Here is a 14,289-nt window from a genome sequence, read left to right as displayed (position 1 = left end):
AACGGGGAGAACTGGGCCCTGACGCTGAGCTGCAGAGGGCAGGCCTGTGAACTTGGAGCTGGAGGGAGTAGGCAGCGTTGCGGGACAGACCGAGGTCATGGTCGCCACAGAGACCCAATCCAGCCTGTGTCTCCGAGGACGCCCTGGTCCCCAGCATTCAGTCCTGTGGCCTGGGTCCAGACTGTTGATCCCAAAAGTATGCAGAAGCACAGGAGAGGGGGCTGTGGGGCTGGCGTCGTCTGTGGGAATCCGTGTCTCCACCTGTTCAAGCTTTGGGAGCCGGCCGCGTGCCAGGCACTGCTGTAGGCACTCGGGACGCGGCGGCGAGCAGGGCTCTGCCTTCCTGGTGCCGACATTCCAGTGGAGAGTCGATGCCAGAGAAGGTCGCGGGAGGTCCCACAGTGGGTGCTTGTGGGAGAGCCCGCTGGAGGGAGAGGCAGCTCAGCCATTGGGCGTGGGGCACCAGCCCCGGCAGGCCCAGGGGCGTGCTCCTCACAGCCCACCTTCGGCAGTTCGAGAACTAAGTCAGCCCCCAGTCATGCACTCTGAAGGTTTCCGGAGAAACTGGGCTTCGCTGACTTAAGTCGCTGTCACAGGGCTTCCTGCCGGCTCCCTGCCGGGCTCTGGCAGTGCCTCTGCTGGTTTGTGGTCCACAGGCAGCTGTGGGGCTGGGGGATCACGTTCCTACCTGCCCCACTGGCCCCACGGACTCCCGAGCATCCCGCCCTGGGCCAGTTGCCCCTTTTCCGGTTCTGCATTTCCAGGTAGGGGGATGATGCCAGTGCTAAGCCTCAGAGTGCTGGTATCAGGGCTGCTGGGTGTGCCTGAGGGCGAACTAGAAGGAAGAGTACCGGGGCTTGATGTGGCCACAGCATACGGGCTGGACATCAGCCCCACTCGTCCCCCAGCCTGGTGCAATCCCAGCCTGCCCCACTGTGCACGGCAACCCTGGCTGGCATCCGCATATCCAGAGCTCCGGAGTGAGGCCATGTGGCAAAGGACAGGTGCTCACATGAATACCTGGGCAGGACGGATGGCTCTGAGCCTGGCCTGACCTCAGTGACCCGAGGCACCAGGCTGCCTTCTCTCCACCCCTCTGGGCCGTGGCAGGATGCGGGCATCCAGGGAGCCCTGGCGCCGGCTTTTCTGGCCCGCGCAGCTCAGAGGCACATTTCAGAAGCCCGCAGGAAACCTCCTCCCGGTGCCTGAGGCTGTGAGAAAAAAACAGGGAGGAAGAGGTGGCAGCAGGAGAAGAGCTTCATTTAATGCCCTGAACAAACCGCTCTCTGTGAGGCAGGGGCAGACACTGCTGGGCTTACAGGAGAGGAGACAAACGCTGTCTTCAGAGGCTGAGACGCTGCACACTGGCTCAGATGGCTCAGGAGGTGGGCGCCTGCCAGCCCTCCCGACTCCCTGTCCCCTGCCGGGGCCACCAAGGGTCCCCGGAGCGAGATTTCCACTGGGCTGGGAGGCGTACAGGCACATCGGGAAGGCTGAGCTCGGGGCTCCTCTTCACGTCCCGCTCCCCTCCTCCTGCCCTTCCAACCAGATGCTAAGGAAGAGGGACTGGCAACCCCAAGCCCCTACTAAGTGCTTTATGAACCTCATTTCATCAGATTCTCGCAAAAACCCTCACAGGCAGGTATCCTTTCTCTAGAGCAGCCGTGCTAAATTACAGGACAGCAGGACCTCCCCCTCTCCCAGGGGGCAGCCAGGGGCCTCCAGTCAGCACACGCCCCCTCCGAGGCTCGAGGGGAGAATCTTTCCTTGCCTCTCCCCGCTTCCCCGGGTCTCCCAGCCCTCCCTGACTTGGGGCTGCACCCCTCCTTTCTGGGCCCCCATCCTCCCATAGCCTCTCTCCTGGGCTGGATCTCCTCCTCTTATGAGAGCACTGGGCATTGGATTCAGGATGCCAAGTCTAGGATGGTGTCATCTCCAGATCCTGCATATAATCACGTCAGCAAAGACCTTCTTTCCAAATAAGGTCCTGTTCATAGGTACTTGTGGCTGGGACTTAGACACATGTTTTGAGGGCCACAATTCAGCCCCTTGCAGGTGGGTGTCACTGCTCTCCCCAAGGCATCAGGGAGGGGAGACCGGCAGAGCCGGGGGGCAAATCTCTCCGTGCCAGACACCACAGTCCACGTGTGTATCTGTCCAGCCGTCTCCTCCTCTGTGACCCCAGGAGGTCCTGAGCTTTCATGTTCTTGTCTGTCTGGGGGGGGTGATGACAATGATGACGATGACAGCAGAGATAAAGGCTGTCACTTCGGAAGTCCGTGCCATGGCCAGGCCCGGTGCTAAGTCCTTCATTCGTACGAAGCCAGCCTTAGGCCGTAGGCACTATTATGCAGCAAGTTCCACAAACAGAGAAACTCCGTGTTCGAGGGGCGAAGTGACTTGTCCAAGGCCACACGGCCAGCACCAGCGTGTCACAGAGCACAGCCTGTTCCCCAGCCCACGCAGTGCCAGGCCTGTGTCCTCAGCCACCCCTCAGAGTTTCGTCACGAGGATGCCGCTTGCCAGCCTTCGGAGGCTTCTCGGAGACCAAGTCCCTGAGAGGGCTCAGCGGCTGGGAGGTGCCGTCCGGAGGGGAGGCGGTCCAGAGTTTTCACAGCTGTCGTTGTGGCCTTTCTGGTGCCACTGAGGGGCTGTCCTCCCTGCTGGCTGGCAGAAGAGTGACGCACACCTGGGGAGAGCCTGGGCAAGACTTGGACGGGCGTGACTTCAGCCCATTTGTCGTACCCAGTGAGCAAGGCAGGGCCACCACTCACATCTAGTCCGGCTGCCCCCATTCCACTCAGGTCCCAACTTTCACGGTCTCTAGGGCCTGACAGGAACAGTTACAGTCCAGGGGCCTTGGTCTTCGGGGCCCCCGACCGGCACCGTGGCCGTGGCTGGCACCGTGGCCGTGGCCAGGAGCTGGCGGCCGGTCTCACCGCCCTCTCCGCTCTGTCTCCCGCCGGCTCAGGCATCGTGCGCGCCTCCAGCGTCTTCCCCATCCTCAGCACCATCCTGCTCCTGCTCGGCGGGCTCTGCATCGCTGCTGGGCGGTTCTACAGCCGCAAGAACAACATCGTCCTCAGTGCCGGCATCCTCTTTGTGGCTGCAGGTGAGCCAGGTGTGGGGAGCAGACTGCTCGACGGGGCCACCTGTTGGGTGACAAAATGTTCTGAAACGAGACCCGAGTGGTGGCTGCACGACAGTGTGAATGTGCTGTGTGCCACTGACCTGCACGCTTCACAGGGTTAATTCTACGTGAACTTAGCCTCAATCAAAAATAATGAAGTCCAGGCGTGCTAAGTGCCACAAACGGGCAGTACTTGGTCTCGCAAGCCTGTAAGAGGGGTGCCTGGTTATGTTGAGGGGTCAGAGGGGTACCCAGAGGGACTCACGGACACCAAGACCTGAAGGAGTTAGCCAGGTAGCAACAAGGTGAGGGGGCACAGGGCTGGCCAGGGCGCAGAAGAAGCAGAGAAGCCCAGCATGCCTGGGGCAGGGCGAGCAAGGGCGCTTGGAGAGAACTGTGTGGTGTGTGTGTGTGTGTGTTGGGATGGAGAGCCTGTATTTAGGGTTAAAACCCACAACTGGCTTGCTCAAGGCAGCAGGAAAATGGACAGTGGAACAGAACACCATAGGTCCCCACAGACCCAGTGCTCACTGTAAGCGCGGCGTGTAGTGGCCGGTCGAGCCCTCACACCTGCCCTGTGAAGCGCCCGCCACGCCTTCCCATCTGTACAAAAGGACACAGATGCACGGGAGGTGAGCGATGTGCCCCAAGTCTCACAGTTGATAGTTGGTGGAACCAAGACTCAAGCCCAGGCGCCTTGGCTCTGCTCACCGCACTTACAGCAAGAGGGAACCACATAAACATAACAATCGTGTCTACACTTCACCTCCCTGGTTGGCAGAAATCCGGACTCTTGACAACTCTGTTGAGATCTTCAGTGCCCCTGCGGAGGGCACTGGGGCAGTGACTCCGAATTCAAATCGTGACATGCCGCAGGGCACCCTGGGTGACGCTGGAACAGAGAAAGGACGTTCGTGGGACCCCCGTGAAAGCCGAGCACGGGGGTCTGGAGAGCAGTGAACAGTAGTGGACCGGGTGCGAGTTCTGGCTGTGACGTGTGCGCGGTGAGGGAAGACGTTAATGGGGAAGCAGGGTGGGAGTTCAGCAGGAGCTCTCTGAACTATCTTCCCAACTTTTGAATAAATCTCAAAGGATCCCCAAATAAAGCTTGTTTCTAAGCTTCCAAATGCACAGACCCGGTGAGGCGGCAGCGCCTCTGCAAGGAACTTACCCCACAGCTTGCTCCTGCGCGTGTGCAACCGTGTGCACAAGGGGCGTCCCCAGCACCCTGGTTGTAGCAGGTCAGGAAGTCACTCAACACCCACAGCAGAGGCCTGGCGGGGTGTCCAGGGGGCAGGTGCCATGCGCGCAGACAGACAGACAGTGCGTATGTCCTGACGTGGAGCTGCCTCTCAGACAGACTGCGGTGAAAGGGCACGGGCCAGAGTGTGCAGGCAGAGTTTGTCTCTGTGTGCATGAGAGAGAGAGAGGATGAGACTGGAGATAAGAACAATATAAGGAGAATGGCCCTGGACATGTGGCTCAGTTGGCTGGAGCAAGGTCCCCTACACTGAAAGGTTGCGGGTTCAATCCCAGGCTGAGGCACGTATGGGAGGCAACCAATCGATGTTGCTCTCTCACATCTCTCTCCCCCTTTCTTTCTCTCTAAAATCAATAAACATATCCTCAAGAGAGGATTAAAAGAAAAATAGAAAGTAGAAATAAAAAAAGAAAGACAATGACAGCAGCCACCTTCAGGAGGAGCCCTGGGTAGCTAAGAACCTGTGTTTTATTGTGCATCTCATTGGAACTTTGTCCTTTGTCCTCCATTCAAAATGAAGGACTTAACAGACAAGTCAGCAACCAGAATCAGGCCATGGCCGCCCGAGCAGGGAGTGGCCGCCAGCCCCTCCTCCGCTCCCTGTGCCCTGTGGGTCTAACCTCTGCCTCTCCCCTCCCCCGCTCCTCCTTCAGGCCTCAGTAACATCATAGGCATCATCGTCTACATTTCCAGCAACACGGGCGACCCAAGCGACAAGCGCGATGAAGACAAAAAAAACCATTACAACTACGGCTGGTCTTTTTACTTTGGAGCCCTGTCGTTCATTGTGGCCGAGACCGTGGGCGTCCTGGCCGTGAACATTTACATTGAGAAGAATAAAGAGCTGAGATTTAAGACCAAACGGGAGTTCCTTAAGGCTCCCTCTTCGTCCCCCTACGCCAGGATGCCCAGCTACAGGTACCGGCGACGGCGCTCCAGGTCCAGCTCCAGGTCCACCGAGGCCTCGCCCTCCAGGGACACGTCGCCGGTGGGCCTCAAGATCACGGGGGCCATCCCCATGGGCGAGCTGTCCATGTACACGCTGTCCCGGGAGCCCCTCAAGGTGACGACGGCTGCCAGCTACAGCCCCGGCCAGGAGGCCAGCTTCCTGCAGGTGCACGACTTCTTCCAGCAGGACCTGAAGGAAGGCTTGCACGTCAGCATGCTGAACCGGCGGACGACCCCTGTGTGAACGCCCCTTTCTCGGCACCGGCCTCTCCCCGGAACGGCTGTTTGGACCCCACTCGAGGGCACCGAACCCCCCAGGGGGACCAGCCGTGGACTGCAACCAAACCCAACCCTTCCTGGTCTCTAGCTGTATCACAGGCTGGCTTGGAGCAAAGCGCCAGGAGACTGGAATCAGAAGCGGAAGGCTGACTTTCCCCCAGACAGGGTGTTTTGATGCCCTGGGTTCTGAAATCTCCCAGGGGGGGGCCCATGCGCCCTCCTGAGGCTGCCCAGCCTTCACGAACCCGAGAAAACAAAATCGAGCCATTCTCTCCTCTTGGAAACAAGTATTTCCAGAAGAACCGGCTTTCAAGGCCTTCCCTTCCTGCCTGGGCACTGAGCCACCGAGAGGCCACTGGCTGGGCACACAGGGGCCTCGGGACACTGGTCAGCTGCTTTCCAACCTGAGGTTTCTGTGCCTGGGAGCCAGAAATGTGGAAGCTAAGGCTTGCCCCTTCCTTCCTGTCTGTCCGTCTGTCTGTCTGTCTGTCTGTCTCTCTTTCTCTCTGGCAGTGGTCTGTTGTTGAAGTGATGCTGAGGAGGAAACCCTGGAGCCACCTGGTGCTTTGGGCTCTGTGCTGTCCCGGGGCCGGCTCCCCTCCAACGGGGAGACCGGGGCCTGTGGAGGAATCCACGGAGCGGGATGAGGCATGTCCTGGGCATGAGGTCAAAGCCGGAGTCTGCTGCTGCCTTTCCCATCTGCTTCTGGAAGTTTCCGCCTCCCACAGAAAGGGCAGAACACACTGACTGTACTGGAGAGTCTGAAGGTTCCACAAGTCCGAGGAAGGTGGCCCTCTGGGCTTATGCTCTGTCCCACTGGCCTGAGGGCTGCTTGTGGGGGAGGCGACAGGAGCCTGAACTTCTGGGCAGACCCAAGGGTGAACTGTGACCAAAAACTCAGAGAACAAATGTCCATTTCCTAGGTGGTTATTAATCGTGATTTACTGCAAAGAAACACCAGGAGAGCAAGTTACGTTCATTTCCTCATCTTAGAAAAGTGCCCCGGCTCCTCTCGTCATTGACTCTGCCACCCCTGAAAGGGCTCAGCAAGGAAGCGGGTGCAGGGCCACGCTGTGACTTTCTTCCTCCTCCCCAGACGGGCGGCTCAGCACCTGGAGCCAAGGAGGCCCTTCCCCTGCTGCAAGTTTTTCCAACTATCTCCCCTCCCCTCCCCCAAAGTCAGCGGAGAACATGGAAGCATGTTCGGGTTCAGAAGAAACTCTTTATGGAACATGGAGCTGACCTTCTTTTATACAAAACACGTTCTTTTAGCAACATACCCTTTCTCGTTTTTGGAGACTTGGGCATCCGGAGCCGTCCTCTCTGACCCCGGTAGCTGTTGTGCGTCGAAGTGACAAGCAAATTCTTACCTCAGCCACTTGCTCACGGAACCCCTGGGAGTTCAGATCCGGGTCAAGGTCATTGCCATCCTCCTTTGGCCCCCAGATTAGAAATCTCCATCTGTCCCACCTCCAGTGGGCAGCCCTGCGTGCTGGTGAGCTGAGGCGCCATGTGCCAGGCTGACTCGTGCTCACTCGGAGCCCTCGTTCCGCTGAGGTGGGCTCTGGGCAGAGGCTTGTCCAAGCAAGTGCAGCAGTGGACACGGGGCATCAGAGCGCATGGCCCAGCCAGCTGTGGGGCCGGCCCCGCTGTCCTGCCCTCACCCCTCCACGCCAGACACCATCATTCCAGCCAGAAGAAAGGGGGTGAAATCTGGGGACCCCTCACCCAGCCAGGCTCCAAGACTCCTCTTCTGTCACTTCCAAGTGCAGGGCAGCCTTGCTGTCTCTTCCCCATAAGTCCCATCCCACCCTCCTCCCCGACTCCCCCAGGAGCTGCTGTCGCTTCACGGAGAAAGCTGTGTTCCAACGAATCCTACCTCTTGCCCAGTCCCAGGCGAGAAGACGGAGCCCCCCTCTAGGGACCGAGAGAGTAGAAAGAAGCAACAAAGAGCAGGGAGCAGAGCAGCCTCGGACCCCTGGCCTCCACAGCCTTTCTCCACACACCCCGCCCCGGCTCCCTTTCTCCTTCTCACGGTGTCTGAGCCGGGGCTGGCCCTGCCCCGAGGGCCCATGCGGGGGCCTGTGCGTCTCTGACCACCCTCTCCAACCACCCCTGTGTTTCACTGATTAAGCACCTGTGAATCCTGTACCTACTACTGGTTTGGGGTGGTTCTGTCTTTTTTTAAATTAAATAAAAAGATTTTTAAAATGTTCTCTTCCTGATGTAGGGGGAGGGGGAGGGCTCCCTTCAGGCCTTTGTGGGCACTTAAGGTCAACAGTGTCCCTGAGTCTGGGGGATGCTGTAGACCCCCCAGAAGAAGAGGGAGGGAGGTGGGTTCTGTGCTGGTCAAGGCCAGTTGCCCGAGCTTCCCTCTGTGTTGCCTGCCCCCCACCCAGCACCGCAGGGTTCAGACTTCTGGGCAGTGCCGCGGAGGTGCCTTCTCACTGACGGGCCAGAGGAGGGACAGGCAAAATTTGGGCAGCTGAACAAGCCGGGCCTCAGAACCACCGGCCCAGTGGTTCTCAAGTGGGGGCAGTTTTGCCCCCCAGGGGACATTTGCCAATGTCTGAAGACATGTTTGGCTGTCACAACCTGGAAGGCGGGTGCTACTGGCATCTAGTGAGTAGGAGACAAGGGTGCTGCTAAACACCCTACAGTGCACAGAAGAGCCCCCAGCCCCACCCACCAAGGACGATCCGGTCAGCAATGTCAGGCCGGGAAAACGTGCACTGGCCCGATTTTACAGTGAGGGAAACTGAGGCACGGAAGGGTGAGGTCACTTGTGCTGCGCCCCCACCCTTGCCAGAGTATTTGCTTCTAGACCGTGGACATACTGAGAAGCCTCGTTTCTTTTCAGCATGTCCTTTCTCTGCCACACGTTTTATTTCCTGCCTCTTTGGAGTCCACGGTTTTGGGGACAGAAGCTGGGGGTCAAAGGAGGAAATGGGAAGCCAGCCCCCCGTCCCAGGCTGGGGGCAAGGGCAGGAGAGCAAGTGCAGAAACCCGGCCCCGCCTGACACAGGGACTCGCCTCCCCGTGGCATCCTCCCCTCCCCTCCCCACCCCACCCCACCCGGGTAGCAGCCATGAGTGGGAAGCAACGTTACTGAGAGCCAGAAAGATGGGGTCACATCCTCCAGTCACCTGCAGGCGGCACTGGGCAAGTCACTCGGCCTTTCTCAGAGGCCTCAGCCCAATGAGGAAGGTGCAGCTCCCCTCCCAGGGCTGTTGGGAGATGGACTAAACCTCAACTTCAACAAGGAAACACTCGGAAATGCCCCAGCCAGGAGACGGGCTGTAAAGTGAGCTTTCAGGGGTGTTTGTTAACCAACGAACTCAAGGAGTTTGCCAAAGCGGACTGTTCTAGAACAGCCCCTGGAGGGCTGCGCCAAGAGCCAGGCCCCCAGGGTGTCGTGCACACAGCACTTGGTCTGGCGGAAACCTGTCGTCCAGCTGACCCAGGGAGTACAGGGTTCTCCCACTTCCCTGCAGAGGGCTCCTCCCCGTGCTGCTCCCCTGCCGGTGCCCATTCATTTCTGCCCTCAGTGGTCAGGCAGCTGCATGGCTGCAGCTTTCTTTGCAGGTCCTGCAACCCCCAAACTCCACTGGGGCACTGCTGGTTCCACATCGGTGATGCCAGCTGTAAAAGTCCAGCCCTGACCCCCCCTCAGGTGCCCTGGGAACAGGGCTGCAGGGCACGCGGTCCTGTTCTGGGGCCCTGGGGAGGGGCTGGCACAGGGCGGGGGCAGATGAGGATGGGACAGGGAGGGGAGGCCTCCCTGCAGAGAGCTCAGAACCAGCCACTTGACTTCAACTCCTGCACTGCTTCCTAATAGAGCATCCCCGACTGCCCAGCCCTGGAGACGAGGGGCAGGAGAGGGGCAGAACCAGAACAGGAGATGGGGCAGGTACACCTGAGAGAGAGATTTTGAAACTTGCAGCTTCCGACAAAACCAGCCGCGCAACCTCAGTTTCAGAAGTCTGTGATCGAAGAGGGCAAGGAATTCGCCTCCTGTTCTTCAGTCACAGGAGAGGGGCTCGGAGGGACCTACACCCTGACCTTTGTCCCCTGACAAGTTTTCTTGGAGCTACAGTAACCCTTGTGGGGTTGCCAGGATCCACAAGTTAAACTATAAATAGCCAGGTCCTTTTTAAAACAAATGATACTCACAATTTTCTAATTATAAAAAGTGTTACGTTTTACCTGGAAAATACAGAAAAGTTCAAGAAAACAGTAACAGCCAAACTCCCAGGACCCGAGACATAGGCACGGCTCCCATCTCAGTGCGCCCAGGGCGTGCCGGGTGGGGCCCGGCCCCTGCCTTCACTCACCTTTGCACCGTGAAGATCTTCCTACATCCACACATGTCCCTCAAAACCATGATCATTCAAGGCTGCAGAGATATCACCACTTACCAAACCGGTGCCCCCTTGTGGGTGTAGCTTGCTCGCTCCCTAGATGGTAAATGGTGCCTGAATTGGGAATCAAATACACTCAGGATACACTTGGTTAAGATCTAACATCATAGCGCTGTGAACTTTTGGCCAGCTCTGTTGCAGAGGCTGAGGCAGAGGCCGGGCTCCTTGTCCGCTCCACACACAGTCAGGATCTTTGCGCACACACCTGGGTGCCTGGGCCCCAGGGTAACAGCCTCCCTCCCCCACTCCCTGCCCTGTTTCTCCTGGAAGACTGGGGCTGCGTTGTTGCACCAGGCCTTCCATTGAGCCATTTGCAGCCACACAAAATGTAATGCCTCTTCATCACTGACTGTAGCCGTTAGTAGGGCTGTGTAACAAATACACCAGAACTTAGCGGCAGTGAACAGTCATTAAATATATGGTCACAGATTCTTATCTCCACTGGGCAGGGTCAGAAATGCCCATCTCTGTTCCACAGTGTCTGGAGCCTCGGCTGGAAATCTCAGTGCCCTGGGACTGGAATCTCCCGGAAACTCATGTGCTTACACATCTGGCAGTTGATACCGCCTCTCAGCAAAGGCCTCAGTTCATGTCCACACATGGCTTCTCTGTGTGGCCTGAGGCTCCTCATAGCACGGTGGCTGGTCCAACCAAGGGTGTGTCCCAGAACAAGAAAGGTGGCAGTCTCAGAAGTCACACAGAGTCACTTTGGCTGCGCTTCAAGGGTTAGAACTCTGAAAGCCTACTGGAGTTCGAGGAGAGAGGAAATAGGCACCACCTGTTGATGGGGAGCGAGAAGGTTCTGGAAGAACATGTGGGAGCAGAAGTATCCCTGTGGCTGTTTCTGGAAGATACAGTCTGCCCCGTCATCTCTCCAGGACCGTTGCCTGGTTCTAGGCTGCTTCTTTTCACCTACCACCTCCCCTAGGCCTCTGGGAACTCCCTGCACCTGGAAATCTCACGGAGGCCGCCCCCTCTGCCAGCTGAGGTCGATCAAACCATTCTCTCTCCCAGGGACACTCCTTTCCTCAGCCCTGCTGGTGCAAGCTGCCCACTTGGCTGCTGGGGTCCCATGCCTGGGTCCCCAGTATAACACTGTTGGCTGCCAGCTCCCTCACTGGCAGTCCCAGAAGGTGGAGCTGGAAAGGGAGGAGGAGGATCTGAGGGACCTTAGGATCCAGAGGAAGACGGGGGCAGGTACACCTGATATAGATATTTTTAAACTTGCAGCTTCCAACAAAACTGCTGGTGCAACCTCAGGAACAGAAGTCTGCGGTCAGAGAAGGTTATGAACTCATGTCCTTGGACTTGCAATGGTAGGAGAGGGAGTGGTGGGGGTGCTGATACCTCCGAACCATTACTCCTCCACCCTCCTGGGAAAAAGCCTTCAAGAAGGGCCTGGAAGGACCATCCTGAGCCCTTTCTCATCACTGTCCTCTCCCCAACTCCTTCTCGGCCGCTCCTCCACATTCACCGGAGACTTCACCACTGGCTCAAAGCCTTCCTCTGTACCCCAAGTTCTGCCACCATCAAACTGAGCGGCGGCAATATCTGGGGGGCTAGCCACTCCAACTCCCCACCTCAGTTCTGCCTTTGCGCCTCTACTGACCTTCATCTCCTACCTGGATCTCGTCATCACCCTGACAGTCCTCCCTGTAATCTTCAGGGCCATTGTCCTTCTCTCTGACCACGGTTTCCAGTCTTCCCAGTTCCTTCACCCCCTAACCACCACTACACCTGTTCTCCAGCCTCGACGAGCCCTTCAGGGCCTCGACCTCCCCATTTTCCCCCACTATACTGACCCTTCCTGGTTGCAGGGACATCCCAAAGAGCCCAGACACGCCTACCACACAGGCTAAACTGATCAGCGTATTATCTCTAATTCTGCAGCAGCTCCCAGGCACAGGAAGCACAGCTTAAAGAGGCTGAGGACTGGCCGGCAGCCACAAGGCTGGAGACCAGTGGAGCAGGGATCGGATCCTGGGGCTGCCAGCTCCCTCACTGGCAGGCTGGTTCCCACTCCCTGAGAAGCAGACCTTCCCGGAAAGGGTGGGCCCGTGTGGAGGATGCTGACGGGGGTGGAGGGGGGGGGTGCAGCTCCCAGCAAATGCTGCGGAGCAGGCAGCCTGGCAGTGGCCTCCAAGAGCAGAAACATTCTGTTTAAAGGAGCTTGTAGTGAATGGGGACAAGAGACAGTGGACTTGCCTGCAGCCTCATGGTAGACTTACACACAGACGACTTCAAAAGGAAGATGCCATCAATCTTTAATGCTTCTGCTGGAGGACTCAGGACGCCCACATGCGGCACAGACCTGCCCCTCACTGAGGGAAGGCGGGGCCGGGCCCTTGATGGCGGCAGTGTGGTTGCAGCTGATGCTGAGGGGCCCCACTTAGGGCATTTTCCACGCCCAGCAGAGGCCCTGTGCTGCCCACCCCCGCCACCCTGGGAACCCCAACATACTTTATTTCTCCAAATGGTACCATATCTATCTACAGCGCTAAAGTTAAAATAGCTCCTTACTAGATGTTCTGTTTTAAAGCACCAGAACCTTCTTCTTGTTCCCCAACTGCTGCTTTGCTGATGTGCCTGACACGTAGTAGGTCTGCCTCAGGCCACCCAATGTCCCTTCTGGAACCCCCAGTTGCCTGGCTCCTCAAGCTGGCCCCCTGGGGGCGATGTGGAGGGGCTGAGGCTTCTAGGTATCCTCATCTTGTACTTGTTCTCCATGCAAAAGGGGAACCGCCTGCTTGGAGGTGGTCACTGAGCTACAGCAGGGTGGTTACAGGCGTCGGTGGACCCCCCTGAGTGTGTCCCCGTACACAGGTGATCCTTCCACAAGCCGGGTCAACCTGAGGCCAGGATTTGGAAGCTCCAACCCCGCCCAGCCCAGGGGTCTATTCCTGGCCATGCATCAGCCTAGAAACACCTGGTGAACTGAGCAAGAAGAGACGGAAGCCAGGAGATGTGTCGGGGCCTGGAGACCGGCCCCGGGGGGCGTGCGGGCAGGCAGACCTCTCGGAAGATCAGACTTTCCCATGTCCTCTGCCAGTTCACACACCCGTTAGCCTCTTGATAGCACCTGCAAATCAAGCACCTGGCTTCTATAGTTATTTTGTAAATAAGTGCATAGCTGGAAAATATTACCTGCCATTAACAGAGGTAAAACAAAAACAGAATTCCGGTCAGGTCCAGCCGATGCTCTGTCCTCTCCGGGCTATTTTTTATTGGACCGGATCAGAAAGCCACTTTACCCCCAAATGGGGCTATTCTTCTGGACCCAGCTGGAGGGATGGGAGAACTGAATTAGAAGTGACATTCTCACCCTGGTCGGTGTGGCTCAGTTGGAGCATTGTCCCATAAACCCAAACGTCACGGGTTCGATTCCTGGTCAGGGCACATGCCTAGGTTATGGGTTTGGTCACTGGTCAGGGGCATACAAGAGCCAACCAATCAATGTTCCTCTCTGACATCAATGTTTTTCTCTCTCCCTCCCTTGCTATCTCTCTCAAAGCACGTCCACAGGTGAGGATTTAAAAAAAGAGAGAGAGAAAGGTGTTCTGACTAGTGTGGCTCAGTGGACTGAGTGCCAGCCTGTGAACTGCAGGGTCACCAGTTTGACTCCCAGTCAGGTCACACGCCTGGGCTGCAGGTCAGGTCCCCAGTGGGGAGTGTGAGAGGCAACCACACATTGATGTTTCTCTCCCTCTCCTTCTCCCTCCCTTCCACTCTCCAAAACTAAAAATCTTTTTTAAAAAGAGGGAAAGAAAATAACATTCTCACACTGGACAGTGTCAGGTCACAGCAGGTCTAGGAACCGTCTGAAATGCCCCTGTCATTTGGGGGGTGTCGCCAGGCTTGGGGCTACAGATCCTGCCTGGGCGGTGGGCCCCGGAGGCCCTGGGCAGGGAGGCCCCAAGAGGCCCCTAGGCCCCTGACCCTGGGTTCCCCAGACTTCTGGGACAAGGACCCACACCCCCCACCTGGTGGCTGACCTGCCCAGTGCGAGACCAGACGGCCGAGCCACTTGAGTCCCCAGGGTCTCCTGCCCTTGACCAGCAGTGACTTCCAGCCCACACACGGAGTGTCCCTCCCCCACGCCCCACCCAGGTATCCTGAGCAGCCGCCGCCACTCGGTCCAGGTTTCCTGTCACCGTCTACAGCCCTCTCCCCTTGCCCCGCCCTGGGGTATTTCTGGCTCCAGGAGGGAAAGACAGCCCTGCAACCCGAGAAGAAGTCATCCTCGGCCATGT

The 14,289-nt window shown here is 57.9% G+C and overlaps 1 protein-coding gene across 1 annotated transcript in view; it reads left to right on the top strand.

Annotated features, from left to right (window-relative positions):
* The window catches only part of CACNG4 (calcium voltage-gated channel auxiliary subunit gamma 4), a 54,316-nt gene extending 46,533 nt beyond the window's left edge, over positions 1 to 7,783 (top strand). Inside the window, exons 3-4 of the mRNA XM_037128144.2 lie at positions 2,972 to 3,112; positions 5,045 to 7,783. Of these exons, the coding sequence (XP_036984039.1) occupies positions 2,972 to 3,112; positions 5,045 to 5,583 (680 nt within the window). The 3' untranslated portion in view covers positions 5,584 to 7,783. The remainder of the gene's footprint in view (positions 1 to 2,971; positions 3,113 to 5,044) is intronic.
* The last annotated feature ends 6,506 nt before the right edge of the window (positions 7,784 to 14,289 follow it).

Source organism: Artibeus jamaicensis, unplaced genomic scaffold (genome assembly GCF_021234435.1).
Source record: "Artibeus jamaicensis isolate MK-2021 breed Jamaican fruit bat unplaced genomic scaffold, CSHL_Jam_final contig_1998, whole genome shotgun sequence".
NCBI lineage: Eukaryota > Metazoa > Chordata > Mammalia > Chiroptera > Phyllostomidae > Artibeus > Artibeus jamaicensis.
Note: the sequence above shows the minus strand (reverse complement) of the source record. Positions and strands in the feature narration are given on the sequence as shown.